At 40.4% G+C, this 15,000-nt stretch overlaps 2 protein-coding genes across 3 annotated transcripts in view; both read left to right on the forward strand.

Annotated features, from left to right (window-relative positions):
- Nucleotides 1–9,713, forward strand: part of LOC137993742 (uncharacterized) — a 10,240-nt gene extending 527 nt beyond the window's left edge. The window contains exons 2-3 of one of the 2 annotated variants that reach the window (XM_068839750.1): nucleotides 714–997; nucleotides 9,208–9,713. In XM_068839750.1, coding sequence (XP_068695851.1) covers nucleotides 714–997; nucleotides 9,208–9,286 — 363 coding nt within the window. In that variant the 3' untranslated portion in view covers nucleotides 9,287–9,713. Of the gene's footprint in view, nucleotides 1–713; nucleotides 998–2,399; nucleotides 2,535–9,207 lie in introns of those variants that run through there. The other variant, XM_068839742.1, reaches the window with a different exon arrangement.
- An 845-nt stretch (nucleotides 9,714–10,558) lies between these two features.
- The window catches only part of LOC137993719 (uncharacterized), a 5,629-nt gene continuing 1,187 nt past the window's right edge, over nucleotides 10,559–15,000 (forward strand). Inside the window, exons 1-2 of the mRNA XM_068839707.1 lie at nucleotides 10,559–11,865; nucleotides 13,818–14,125. Of these exons, the coding sequence (XP_068695808.1) occupies nucleotides 10,741–11,865; nucleotides 13,818–14,125 (1,433 nt within the window). The 5' untranslated portion in view covers nucleotides 10,559–10,740. The remainder of the gene's footprint in view (nucleotides 11,866–13,817; nucleotides 14,126–15,000) is intronic.

Genomic DNA, 15,000 nt, shown 5'->3' on the forward strand with positions numbered 1-15,000 from the left:
TAGACTAAAAAACTGTTCTCAAGTTATATATGTGAAACAGGTGCCAAACCTAACCTAAAACATCATATAGTGATTAATAAACCCTTTTCACCGGCTTCCGAGCACTTTAGGCATACAGCACACAATCTTTCGTTTACTGAAATGGCTTTCTTCCAAGTCCAGTTGTTACAGTACAGACAGTATTTCGCCAAAAGCCTTTAGGCTCTTATTAAAAGAGATTTGTTTAATTCAGATGTGAAATTGTAAAAAAGAACGATACAATCCGACGTTTCGGACTAGATATGACTCCGTCATCAAGGAAACTATGTACAGGATGCAAATTACATGCAGTATTTGAAAGCGATGTTGATGCGAGAATTACCGTAGCAAGAGGTGCGAGTACTAGACAATTTTTTTTGCCTGCATGGATGGAGTACGATTGTACTGAACAGTCAATTTCTTTTAATAACGCGTTTTCAATTTCTTCCTCTTTTATTATTTTTTTCGCGTCGCTGTCATCGTTGCTAATTTTGAATGTTAATTTAATTAAGCTTTTAAAAAAAGCTCCTTGTTTAGGTTGAGAGAGAGAAATTCGTCTTTTAAAACATCGAGGCATGTGAACGAATCTTGCAACATCGGAGTCGGCACTGTCGTTATCAATAGAGATTTACTGCTCCAGGCAAAAGGCCCTGTCAAAGAGTGTGAAAATGACTCTTTCGTTTCCTTTCTTAAAGGTGTGTTTCTTTGGCGCCACCGGTTTCTCAAGCTTGATGATCAAAGCAGCTCTTGCCGAATACTGGGCTTTTCGTTGGGCAGGGGCAGAATTGATTATGCGAGGGCTCACCACACTTTTCCTGATGTATTTGTTCCTGAAATTGAATCCGCGAGCCTTACCTCGCAGAAACCCGGAGGTGAGAGTTAACCACTTCCTGGTGCCAGTACTGATGTTTGGGATCATAGCAGATTTTGCCGCCTGTTTGGTGGATCAGCAAATCGGTCCTCTTGATCCTTATTTCAGGTATTGTGAGCACTGGAGTCAGTAACTCAGTCAATTAATCTATCAACCAATCAACCCTCCTACCTTTCTATCAACCAGCCACACTAGGTGCCAGCCAGTTAACCAACAGGGAACTTAGCTGCTCCCCAAAGAAGCTCAAAGGAAATGTTCGTATTGAGAGAATCCACTTGAAAAACGCAGTGTATAAAGTTATTGTCGTGGGATCTTGATTCGCCGCTTGATCATACAATCTTTCTTGTCTGTATACATTTGGCGCAGCGGAATGGCGTATAGAGCGTTTTCACTCAAGTGATCAGTAACATTTTTTTTTCACCGAAACAAAAGAAAAAGTTTAATTTGCATTATAATAGAGCTTAATAGCCCATTTCCGGGTTGCTGCATGCCTCAGTTTCAAAGCCAGTCCTGGTGCACAACCATTCAAATGGAAATGAGTTGCGTATTCTTATGCAGATCAAACTCGTTTCCCTTACAACAGTTAAGCACCAAGACTCACTTCGAAACCGAGACAAACAGCAACTCGGAAATGGCCCATTGCCGGAGGATTAGTTGGGTTCTCCAACATGGCCGCCGTTCCATTGTTTTGGACCATCAACATGGCCGCTGTGACGTCACGTGAAAACACTCTATATGTATAGCTTGACCCATCCAATGAGTCATTCATTCAGTCAATCAATTAACCAACCAACCAATCAAACATTCTCTAATGGTTTCAGGATTTTGACATCTTTAATTTCAATCCTTTTCTTAATTTAATTTTTCAATTCAGTTCATCCATCAATCCACGTGTCACCGATCTTCCTAATGGTTCTAGGAATTTTCTCAATTTTCTCATAACGTGGATACCATTTTACTTGCTTTCTTTAATGGAAGGGAACAAAATGAGCATGAACTCTACGACTCCTGTTTCATCAATACTAGTAGAGAACTGAGCGCATACCGCCGTTCTTGCTCTCTCGCTCTCCACCTCTAACTTCTTCTGGCAAAACGAGCACTTGATCATTATAGGGGATCATTATAGGGGATCATTATAGGGGATGGGCTGGGGATGACAGAAAGCCGCTCCAGCTTAAGGGGTGTAGGGACATACAGTACTAGAAACAGCAAACAGTTTCCCAAAACCGTATGGACATTACACTGAAAAACCGCAAAAACCGACCTCAAAATGGAAAAATCCGCGGACCAAAACTCAAACTTGTAGGTGTGAAACAGCAGGTTCAGTAGTCGACACAAGTTAAATATACCGTTGCCCTTCTTCTTCTTCTTCTTCTTCTTCTTCTTGATCTTCTTCTTCTTGATCTTTTTTCTTCTTTCTTTCTTCTTCTTTTCTTCTTCTTCTTCTTCTCTTTCTAAGGGTCTGCTTCGAAGAAATTGTTTGATATAAAGCCTCTCTTTCCTGTTGTAGAAAGAAGATCACAGGCGCCCAACGGTCAAGTGTTCTCTATCTGCACGATGTTGGCTCGACTATGCATCTTGGATCCTGATTCATGTGGGTTTGACCTTCCTTATTATGCAGACTCGTTTTGGCCGCCGCACTCTGACGCCTTCCCGGGAGAGACTTACACTGTCACTTTAAAAAAATGAGAGCTACTAGTCCTTAAGCAGAGGGACCGACTTTAAAGGCCGGCACATTTTTCCTTGCTCTATTTTTTGAAAAAAAGAAACTGCTCACGGGCTTAGAAGAATAAAGTACAGTTAGCAGTGGAACTAAGTTCATATCACATTGATTTTTCCGCATGACAGTCAAAGAAACTGAGATTACCAGGAGTTTAAAGGGGCTATGTCAAGTTGTTTTAGGGCGCTTCGGGAAAATCTATCGTTTATCCCGAGTTTAAAGCTCGAAAATAGTAATGTGGAATTCCTTTACTGATAAAAATATCGTTTACATCACAAACAAGATGGTCCTGAGAAAAAAACGGCGTTTATCCGGTGATTTGCCATAAACTTGACAAACGTCGGCCAACAGTTTTTTCAAGATTACCCAAATGCAATCCGTTTCAATCTTATCCATTTATTCTTCTCTTTCCTTTTGCTGTATTTCTTTTATGTTGTTCACGGTTTTAAGTGGTTATTGCAATGTTCCATTGTACTCTTTGGGCATTTTGGGTGTCACGAAATACATCATTTTGCGTGACATAACCCCTTTAATGATTCTCAGTTGTACATTGTTTCGTACCTCGATGAACCATGATAACTCAAGGGACACCGCAATCCGTTTCAATCTTATCCATTTATTCTTCTCTTTCCTTTTGCTGTATTTCTTTTATGTTGTTCAACGGTTTTAAGTGGTTATTGCAATGTTCCATTGTACTCTTTGGGCATTTTGGTGTCACGAAATACATCATTTTGCGTGACATAACCCCTTTAATGATTCTCAGTTGTACATTGTTTTCGTACCTCGATGAACCATGATAACTCAAGGGACACCGTCAGAAGTAAAATAAAAATTAAAAAAGTGCAAACAAAAATCTAAACTCAAACTAAATTGGTTGTTCAAGGACTATTTTATTGCTCATAAGTGGCGTGCAAGATATCAGTTACTGGCAGATACAGAAAACATCGATTTTATTACCCGGCCATCCCACTGAAACAGATCAAATGGGAAGTTTCCGGGTAAGACACTGAGATGTAAAGACAATTACAGTGGAGCAAGATGGAACATCCATGAAATCAATCGGAAAACCTTTGTTTAAACTTCAGAATTAAAAAGTTTCATTTCTCATTTTGTTTGTCATTCATTTCAGAATTCTAGTCACCTCCATAAGGCAGTACTGTTATCTTATGCTCACGCATGCGCACACTATTTGGAGGTTGTTTATTACAAATGCAAGGCTATTTTTTCGGAAAAAGGAAGAAGAAGAAGAAACGAAAGGAGGTCAGACCAAAATAATTACAGGATCAGGTTAGATTTCCCGGTGCCATAATTGCTCCTACCAGCTTTTACTAAAAACAATGCCTTAACGTGGTCATAGGTGAGTTCTTCAAGATCGCATCGTCAGATTTCCACTGCAAAATCTGCGGACAAAAACATTTTATTGGTTGGAAATGATAACCCTTGAGTAACGCTGCATTTATGGGAGTAAGACGTGAAAGAAACTTTCAGCAAGAGAAATCCCTCGCGGTACTAATCAGAAGTCGGTTTCGAAGCTCTTCTCCTCGCCTGCCATCTATATTTTCTTTCTCGTAGGAGGAATTATCACCACAGTGAATGTATTAAACACATGGCACGGGAATCTTGATGTAATGTGCTATCATCGGATAATCTCCGTGTTCCTTGTCGGAGTGGTTCTGGCCTTGCTAGGGGCAGTGTTGTTCTTTGAGAAACCTCGCAGCAGCACCGATCAACACACTCTTGGTCAGCATCAGCCGTCCATGGGGCTCCTTCTCACAATCATCACACTACCGCTCTGTGCGACCGAGTTGTTGATTCTGATCCAGGATAATGAGTCGCGAAAGAAAAATCAAGGGAATTTCATGGCGTTTACTTGTAGTGAACGAATCGGTTTTCATAGTTCAAAAGGTTATTCAAGTCACAGTTTACGTTTGGCTGAGGGACTTCAAAGTCCGCGAAGCTTTCAAAGAAAACGCAAGCTTTTATTTCAAGGTGCTGGCGTTTTACAACTTCGTTGATTGGGTGGACTCGCAGGTAAACCTGGAATCAGGCGTTGATATGGAAGGAACAAAGGAATTTATGGCCAATGGTTTGGTTTCTTGTTCAAGCTTTACGAAGCATTATTGATAGACTATCGTCTATTGTGCTCACTTTTGTTTCTGGAGCATTCATTTCAGGTTCAACACGAAACGGAAAATGTAGACAGCTCGACGAAGAAGAAAGCGAAATCGAAAGATCCTTCATGTCAGTAAGACCGGCTGAACAGGAACATTGGCTTTATCGTTGGCTTTCTTGCTTGCTCGTCCCCTTCATTTGCGCGCTTTTCTATGTTCACAAGCTCCACCTTACAGTTTCACACGCGCAGTAGCTACCTTTCTTGGCTCGCTTACCATACTTGCCAGTGGAGTGGTACTGTTACTCAGGAACAGCTTTGATTATGACAAACGAGATAAGGAATCATGGGTGTTAAGATAATGGTAAGAGCCGGAAATAAATTCTGTCACTTTGATAAAACAGTTTTTGAAGCCTTTAATTTGAGAACCAATCCTCATCAAGATTCCACATTCTTATGGTCCTCGCATACGGAGACAGAAAAAAACTATAGGAACAACCGTAGAATCGCGAGGCAAAATCAAGCCGTTCTCGGCTTTAGAATTTGCCGTTATCGTTTATTCTTACTTTGCAATAGTTTAGAACACCGACAAACCAAACAAGTTTATTTTCTACTCTTTTTTTTAACACATTGAAATAGAGCAACCCACCGCAACTATGAAGGCTGACTGTTTTAAAATGGGCATGCACTTTGTTGATCACCACAAATTTGAATGTGTTTTAGACTGAAAAACTGTTCATAAGCTATAGTTTGCAAACAGGTGCCAAACCTAACCTAAAATATCAGAGTGATTAATAAACCATTTTCACCGAGCACTTTGGGCATACAGCACACAATCTTTCATTTACTGAAATGGCTTTCTTACAAGTCCAGTTGTCACAGTACAGACAGTATTTCGCCAAAAGCGTTTAGGCTCTTATTTAAAGAGATTTGTTTATTCAGGTGTGAAATTGTAAAAAAGAACGATAAAATACGGACGTTTCGGACTATTTATGACTGCATCATCTAGGAAACTATGTACAGGATGCAAATTACATGCAGTATTTGAAAGCGATGTTGATGCGAGAATTACCGTAACGAGAGGTGTAGGCTTAGCTACATAATTCAGGAATTTCTTTTGGGAATTTTAGAGAACAAAAAGAATTTTAGAATCTCTCGGGAATGTTAGAGAAAAAATTGACAATTTCGAGAATTTTAGAGCAATTTGAACTTTCACCTGACATGTTGGAAACTTTTCACCCGCAAAAACTTTGACAAAACGTATTTTTTCGTATTCCAAGCTACCAGGACTGAGGTGTCAGTCCGTTCATATCCGTTCCTTATTAGCGGTTATTCAACAAAAGGGGTGCATCTAAGCAGCGGTTTTCTCACCGTAGTTTCGGAATCCGGATCTTTGCTTGATAGCAAATATGGCAGACTTTGCACTATAAGAAACGAAATTTATAAGAATTTTCGGGAATTTTAGAGAGTTTTTGGAGAATTTCAGGCATTTCTAAAAGAATTTTAGAGCTACTGTTTGGAAAATTCCGGAAAGAATTTTAGACAATTTTTCGGGAATTATGTAGCTAAGCCTAAAGAGGTTCGAGTACTAGACAATTCTTTTTGACTGGATGGAGTAGGATTGCGAGGTTAGATTTGCCTTGCACTGAACAGTCAATTGGTTTTAATAACGCGAGGCGCGAAACAGTTACAGTATTGCAAATAATCGCGTTTTCAATTTCTTCCTCTTTTATTATTTTTTCGCGTCGCTGTCATTGTTGCTGATTAAAAGCTCCTTGTTTAGGTTGAGAAAGGGAAATTCGTCTTTTTAAAACATCGAGGCATGTGAACGAATCTTGCAACATCCGGAGTGGCGCTGTCGTTACCAATAGAGATTTATCTCTAGGCTCCCATCCCCAATCATATTTCTTTTTTTCGTTTGGAATCACAATTAGACGGTTCACATAGATTTCATTCAACCTAAACACAACAAGATAACGGAGACTCGATTCCATCAGGGGAACAAATGACTCCATCAAATTGACCTGCTTCCAACTGAATGGCTTCCAAGCTCAGTTGGTAGAGCATTGCACCCTCATCGCAGAGGTCATGGGTCAGAATGCCATTAAAGCCACCTGAATTTTTCAGTTGTTTATAAGAAGCAATTGCTGAAATTCTCCCGAAAAGTGCGCGGATCACGTTGTCTCTTTCTTTCATATCGGAGCCAATTATCTCTTTCGCAGCAATAGTTTGTTTAAAAGAAAAAGAATTTAATTTAATTTGAACCCCAAAAGGGCGTGTCAAAGAATGTGAAAATGATTCTTTCGTTTCCCTTCCTTAAAGGTGTGTTTCTTCGGCGCCACCGGTTTCTCAAGCTTGATGATCAAAGCAGCTCTTGCCGAATACTGGGCTTTGGGTACCAATGCTCATCATAGCTACCGCTGGGCAGGGGCACAATTGATTATGCGAGGGCTCACCACACTTTTCCTGATGTATTTGTTCCTGAAATTGAATCCGCGAGCCTTACCTCGCAGAAACCCGGAGGTGAGGGTTAACCACTTCCTGGTGCCAGTACTGATGTTTGGGATCATAGCAGATTTTGCCGCCTGTTTGGTGGATCAGCAAATCGGTCCTCTTGATCCTTATTTCAGATATTGTGAGCACTGGAGTCAGTAACTCAGTCAATTAATCTATCAACCAACACTAGGTTCCAGCCAGTTAACCAACAGGGAACTTAGCTGCTCCCCAAAGAAGCTCAAAGGAAATGTTCGTATTGAGCGAATCCACTTGACAAACGCAGTGTATAAAGTTATCAACGCAGTGTTGAGCACAAGTATTCGGCTATCGGTAAACATCTTTTGGAAGCGCATGGTGACAAAAATCTTCTTATGAGGACCAATTTTGTGTTCTTAAGAAGTGCCACGGGAAATTTAACTGCCGAGGCCTAGCCTTAATACTCAGAGTGACTCCATCAGTGCTAATGTCTTTGTTTAGCTTGTAGCATATTTTTATGTTACCTTTTTCTCTTAATGAATTTTTTTTTTCTTGTATTTGTAGAATATTCACACCGTCTCTTTTTCACTTGATAATGACGTCCGAGAACGTCGAAACGTCGTGTATTTTTAGCCGTGTATTTTAACCATATTCACGAAATTTCTCAAATGTTTTTAAGAAACGTTTTCCTGGCAAGTGTTTATAGCTAAATGTTTCAAAAGTCGCTTCTTTTTAATGGAAACAAAAGAAAAGGTTTAATTTGCATGATGATAGAGTTGAATTCTCGGAGGATTAGTTGGGTACTCCAACATGGCCGTCGTTCCATTGTTTTGGACCATCAACATGGCCGCCGTGACGTCACGTGAAAACACTCTATATGCATAACTTGACCCATCCAATGGTCAATCAGTCAGTCAATCAATTAATCAACCAACCAATCAAACAAAGAAACAAACAATACATCTGTCAATCCACCCTGCTAGGAGACCCTTTCTTTCGCTTGCTCGATTTTGGCGTTCTCGAAAAAGACTCTGCATGAATGGAGTAAGATCTTTATTGAGGATGCGCTGCATGTTGCCAGGATGCAGTCTCGAACACAAGCCTAATATGCCAGATCTCGCCACCATATTGGTTTTTCATGGTACAGCGGCCTCAATCATAACCATCGGTTTTGTCACTAAACGGACGCTCGCACTGGAAAAACCGGTTTGACGAGAGAAAACAAGATAGACTAGTCCAGAAGTTCGGGCTGCAGCGGCTTCAAAGAGTTGACGCGATTCGGGCAGAGCCACCTTTTCTTCTCCTCAGTAAAGAAAAAGACAAAAGGAGGCTCTGCTCGCGGGGTGCTGTCAATCCATACCAAGAAATAATCACCCGTCCATTTTCTATCATCCATCCACTTGTCATAATATTCTCTAATGGTTTCAGGAATTTGACATCTTTAATTTCAATGCTTTTCTTAGTTAATTTTTCAATTCAATTCATCCATCCGCGTGTCATCGTTCTTTCTAATGGGTCTAGGAATTTTCTTAGTTTTCTCATAACGTGGATACCATTTTACTTGCTTTCTTTAATGGGAGGGACTGGCAAAATGAGCTTGAACTCTACGACTCCTGTTTGTGCAATGCTAGACAACTGAGCGCATACCGCTGTTCTTTCTCTCTCGCTCTCCACCTCTAACTTCTGCTGGCAAAACGTCACTTGATCATAATAGGGGAAGCACTGGGGATGACAGAGATCCACTCCAGCTTGAGGAGCGGAGGGACATAGGACATACAGTACTAGAAACAGCAAACAGTGTCCCAAAGCCGTATGGACATTACACCGAAAAACCGCAAAAAACTGACCTCAAAATGGAAAAATCCGCGGACCAAAATTCAAACTTGTTGGTGTGAAACAGCAGGTTCAGTAGTCGGCACAAATGAAAGATACCGTTGCCCTTCTTCTTCTTCTTTTCCTTCTAAGGGTCTGCTTCGAAGAAATTGTTTGATATAAAACATCTCTTTCCTGTTGTAGAATGAAGATCAAAGACGCCCAACGGTCAAGTGTCTCTATCTGCACGAGCTTGGGTCGACTATGCATCTTGGGTTCCTGATTCATGTGGGTTTGACCTTCCTTATTATGCAGACTCGTTTTGGCCGCCGCACTCTGACGCCATCAAGGGAGAGACTTACACTGTCAATTTAAGAAATAAGAGCTAAGATTTTTCAGTGCTCTAATGGTTTTTTTGAAAAAAGAAGCCTGCTCACGGGCTTAGAATAATAAAGTACAGTTACCAGTGGAACTAAAGTTCATAAAGCAGAATTTGTTCATATTGATTTTTCTTCGCAGTCAAAGAAACTGAAATTACTGGGAGTTAAATTACTTTCAGTTGTATATTTTTTCGTACCTCGATGAACCGTGAGAACTCGAGTACACCGTCAGAAAGTAAAATGGAAAATATTAAAAAAGGCAAAAAAAAAAAATCTAAGCTCAAATTAAATTAGCTGTTCAAATGACTATTTTATTGCTCATAAGTGGCATACAAGATATAGTTACTGGCAAATACAGAAAACATCAATTTTATCACTCGGCCATCCCATCAGACCAGGGGCCCGTTTCTCGAAGGACCCGCCGAAAAGCCATTTGTGAAACTGCCATTCGTTTGTTTTGGAAAGCTGATCTTCTAAGATGTTTTCAAGGTACCAAGAAGCAGAATAACTGTTAAGTTAAATAAACGTTAGCCCTTCGTCAGAGCGATTCGCTCTGACGAAGGGCTAACGCTCGAAACGTCAGCTTTTAGAATCTCTGTACGGTGGCCAATTTACATTATCAACTCCGTTGATAAAACCAAATTTTTGTATACTACTTCTCCAACGACGCAGCACCACAGTTTCTTTAGAAACTACCCCTTCATTCAGAATAACTGTTAAGTTTGACGCGGACTTAAACCCTCTCGTTTCTTAGATGAAGAGGGAATTTTGACACCCGCAAAAAGCCCGAAAAGTTTCGGGAGTTTCGAGAAACGGACTCCAGATCCAAATAGGAAGTTTACGGTAACACAGGATGCAAAGACAATCACAGAAATCGAAAATACTTGATGAAGATGCATGTTGTGTAATACCTTGTGGTCAGACAGAGGCAGGCTCATCACAAACACATTTCTTACCTTTTCGCGTACTTCTAAACGTCGGAATTGATACCATCATTCCACAAAACTTTTTTTTTTTGCTTTATTCAGAGAGAATTTCGCTTTCCGGCAATCTTATATACCATATAAGGTCAACTAAGATATGTGAGCTGATAACCGAGACTGAGTGAAGCAATCAGAGCACGAGAAATGCATTAACCGAGGCAGAAAATTTAATAAGGAGTATTTAAGGTCCGCGCTCTAGATCTGAAGGAGGCCACAAATTCATTCCCTCTGGCGTTATAAAATGCTTGCGCATACGAAACTTTAAATTAAAGCTATTTCATTTTGTTTTTTAAATTATTCGTTTCGCAACTGCGATCAGAAGAATCGAAACTTTGGCTGGAGGGAGTTTCCACAGAGGATTCGGGTAAATCAACATGGCTGCGAAATCTTTGAGCATCGCGTTTCAGGCTACCAACAGTGGGAGCCAGTTGCACGACTTGAACTCGACTACGGCGTTCGCTTCTCAAGTCATCACTGCGTCGTTCTCGGTGTTGTGTTATGTTCTTGTTTTGGTGTTTATTGTTCTTGGTGTTTGCTTGAAGTCGGTTTCGAAGCTCTTCTCCTCGCCTGCCATCTATATTTTCTTTCTCGTAGGAGGAATTATCACCACAGTGAATGTATTAAACACATGGCACGGGAATCTTGATGTAATGTGCTATCATCGGATAATCTCCGTGTTCCTTGTCGGAGTGGTTCTGGCCTTGCTAGGGGCAGTGTTGTTCTTTGAGAAACCTCGCAGCAGCACCGATCAACACACTCTTGGTCAGCATCAGCCGTCCATGGGGCTCCTTCTCACAATCATCACACTACCGCTCTGTGCGACCGAGTTGTTGATTCTGATCCAGGATAATGAGTCGCGAAAGAAAATCAAGGGAATTTCATGGCGTTTACTTGTAGTGAACGAATCGGTTTTCATAGTTCAAAAGGTTATTCAAGTCACAGTTTACGTTTGGCTGAGGGACTTCAAAGTCCGCGAAGCTTTCAAAGAAAACGCAAGCTTTTATTTCAAGGTGCTGGCGTTTTACAACTTCGTTGATTGGGTGGATTCGCAGGTAAACCTGGAATCAGGCGTTGATATGGAAGGAACAAAGGAATTTTATGGCCAATGGTTTGGTTTCTTGTTCAAGCTTTACGAAGCATTATTGATAGACTATCGTCTATTGTGCTCACTTTTGTTTCTGGAGCATTCATTTCAGGTTCAACACGAAACGGAAAATGTAGACAGGCTCGACGAAGAAGAAAGCGAAATCGAAAGATCCTTCATGTCAGTAGACCGGCTGAACAGGAACATTGGCTTTATCGTTGGCTTTTCTTGCTTGCTCGTCCCCTTCATTTGCGCGCTTTTCTATGTTCACAAGCTCCACCTTACAGTTTACACACGCGCTGTAGCTACCTTTCTTGGCTCGCTTACCATACTTGCCAGTGGAGTGGTACTGTTACTCAGGAACAGCTTTGATTATGACAAACGAGATAAGGAATCAATGGGTGTTAAGATAATGGTAAGAGCCGGAAATAAATTCTGTCACTTTGATAAAACAGTTTTAAAGCCTTTTATTTGAAAACCAATCCTCATCTAGATTCCAGATTCTTCTGGTCGTCGCATACGGAGACAGAAAAAACTATAGGAACAACCGTAGAATCGCGAGGCAAAATCAAGCCGTTCTCGGCTTCAGAATTTGTCGTTATCGTTTATTCTTAATTTGCAATAGTTTAGAACACCGACAAACCAAACAAGTTTATTTTCTACTCTTTTTTTTAACACATTGAAATAGAGCAACCCACCGCAACTATGAAGGCTGACTGTTTTAAAATGGGCATGCACTTTGTTGATCACCACAAATTTGAATGTGTTTTAGACTGAAAAACTTTTCATAAGCTATAGTTGAAACAGGTGCCAAACCTAACCTAAAATATCAGAGTGATTAATAAACCATTTTCACCGAGCACTTTGGGCATACAGCACACAATCTTTCATTTACTGAAATGGCTTTCTTACAAGTCCAGTTGTCACAGTACAGACAGTATTTCGCCAAAAGCGTTTAGGCTCTTATTTAAAGAGATTTGTTTAATTCAGGTGTGAAATTGTAAAAAAGAACGATAAAATACGACGTTTCGGACTAGTTATGACTGCATCATCAAGGAAACTATGTACAGGATGCAAATTACATGCAGTATTTGAAAGCGATGTTGATGCGAGAATTACCGTAACGAGAGGTGTAGGCTTAGCTACATAATTCAGGAATTTCTTTTGGGAATTTTAGAGAACAAAAAGAATTTTAGAATCTCTCGGGAATGTTAGAGAAAAATTGACAATTTCGAGAATTTTAGAGCAATTTGAACTTTCACCTGACATGTTGGAAACTTTTCACCCGCAAAAACGTTAACAAAACGTATTTTTTCGTATTCCAACCTACCAGGACTGAGGTGTCAGTCCGTTCATATCCGTTCCTTATTAGCGGTTATTCAACAAAAGGGGTGCATCTAAGCAGCGGTTTCTCACCGTAGTTTCGGAATCCGGATCTTTGCTTGATAGCAAATATGGCAGACTTTTCACTATAAGAAACGAAATTTATAAGAATTTTCGGGAATTTTAGAGAGTTTTTGGAGAATTTCAGGCATTTCTAAAAGAATTTTAGAGCTACTGTTTGGAAAATTCCGGAAAGAATTTTAGACAATTTTTCGGGAATTATGTAGCTAAGCCTAAAGAGGTTCGAGTACTAGACAATTCTTTTTGACTGGATGGAGTAGGATTGCGAGGTTAGATTTGCCTTGCACTGAACAGTCAATTGGTTTTAATAACGCGAGGCGCGAAACAGTTACAGTATTGCAAATAATCGCGTTTTCAATTTCTTCCTCTTTTATTATTTTTTTCGCGTCGCTGTCATCGTTGCTGATTAAAAGCTCCTTGTTTAGGTTGAGAAAGAGAAATTCGTCTTTTTAAAACATCGAGGCATGTGAACGAATCTTGCAACATCCGGAGTCGGCGCTGTCGTTACCAATAGAGATTTATCTCTAGGCTCCCATCCCCAATCAATTTTCTTTTTCGTTTGGAATCACAATTAGACGTTTCACATAGATTTCATTCAACCTAAACACAACAAGATAACGGAGACTCGATTCCATCAGGGGAACAAATGACTCCATCAAATTGACCTGCTTCCAACTGAATGGCTTCCAAGCTCAGTTGGTAGAGCATTGCACCCTCATCGCAGAGGTCATGGGTCAGAATGCCATTAAAGCCACCTGAATTTTTCAGTTGTTTATAAGAAGCAATTGCTGAAATTCTCCCGAAAAGTGCGCGGATCACGTTGTCTCTTTCTTTCATATCGGAGCCAATTATCTCTTTCGCAGCAATAGTTTGTTTAAAAGAAAAAGAATTTAATTTAATTTGAACCCCAAAAGGGCGTGTCAAAGAATGTGAAAATGATTCTTTCGTTTCCCTTCCTTAAAGGTGTGTTTCTTCGGCGCCACCGGTTTCTCAAGCTTGATGATCAAAGCAGCTCTTGCCGAATACTGGGCTTTGGGTACCAATGCTCATCATAGCTACCGCTGGGCAGGGGCAGAATTGATTATGCGAGGGCTCACCACACTTTTCCTGATGTATTTGTTCCTGAAATTGAATCCGCGAGCCTTACCTCGCAGAAATCCGGAGGTGAGGGTTAACCACTTCCTGGTGCCAGTACTGATGTTTGGGATCATAGCAGATTTTGCCGCCTGTTTGGTGGATCAGCAAATCGGTCCTCTTGATCCTTATTTCAGGTATTGTGAGCACTGGAGTCAGTAACTCAGTCAATTAATCTATCAACCAATCAACCCTCCTACCTTTCTATCAACCAGCCACACTAGGTTCCAGCCAGTTAACCAACAGGGAACTTAGCTGCTCCCCAAAGAAGCTCAAAGTAAATGTTCGCATTGAGAGAATCCACTTGAAAAACGCAGTGTATAAAGTTATCAACGCATTGTTGAGCACAAGTATTCGGCTATCGGTAAACACTTTTGCAAGCGCATGGTGACAAAAATCTTCTTAATGAGGACCAATTTTGTGTTCTTAAGAAGTGCCACGGGAAATTTAACTGCCGAGGCCTAGCCTTAATACTCAGAGTGACTCCATCAGTGCTAATGTCTTTGTTTAGCTTGTAGCTTATTTTTATGTTACCTTTTTCTCTTAATGAATTTTTTTTTTCTTGTATTTATAAAATATTCACACCGTCTCTTTTTCACTTGATAATGACGTCCGAGAACGTCGAAACGTCGTGTATTTTTTAGCCGTGTATTTTTAACCATATTCACGAAATTTCTCAAATGTTTTTAAGAAACGTTTTCTGGCAAGTGTTTATAGCTAAATGTTTCAAAAGTCGCTTCTTTTTAATGGAAACAAAAGAAAAGGTTTAATTTGCATGATGATAGAGCTGAATTCTCGGAGGATTAGTTGGGTACTCCAACATGGCCGTCGTTCCATTGTTTTGGACCATCAACATGGCCGCCGTGACGTCACGTGAAAACACTCTATATGCATAACTTGACCCATCCAATGGGTCAATCAGTCAGTCAATCAATTAATCAACCAACCAATCAAACAAAGAAACAAACAATACATCTGTCAATCCACCCTGCTAGGAGACCCTTTCTTTTGC

This window comes from Montipora foliosa, chromosome 1, assembly GCF_036669935.1.
Source record: "Montipora foliosa isolate CH-2021 chromosome 1, ASM3666993v2, whole genome shotgun sequence".
NCBI lineage: Eukaryota > Metazoa > Cnidaria > Anthozoa > Scleractinia > Acroporidae > Montipora > Montipora foliosa.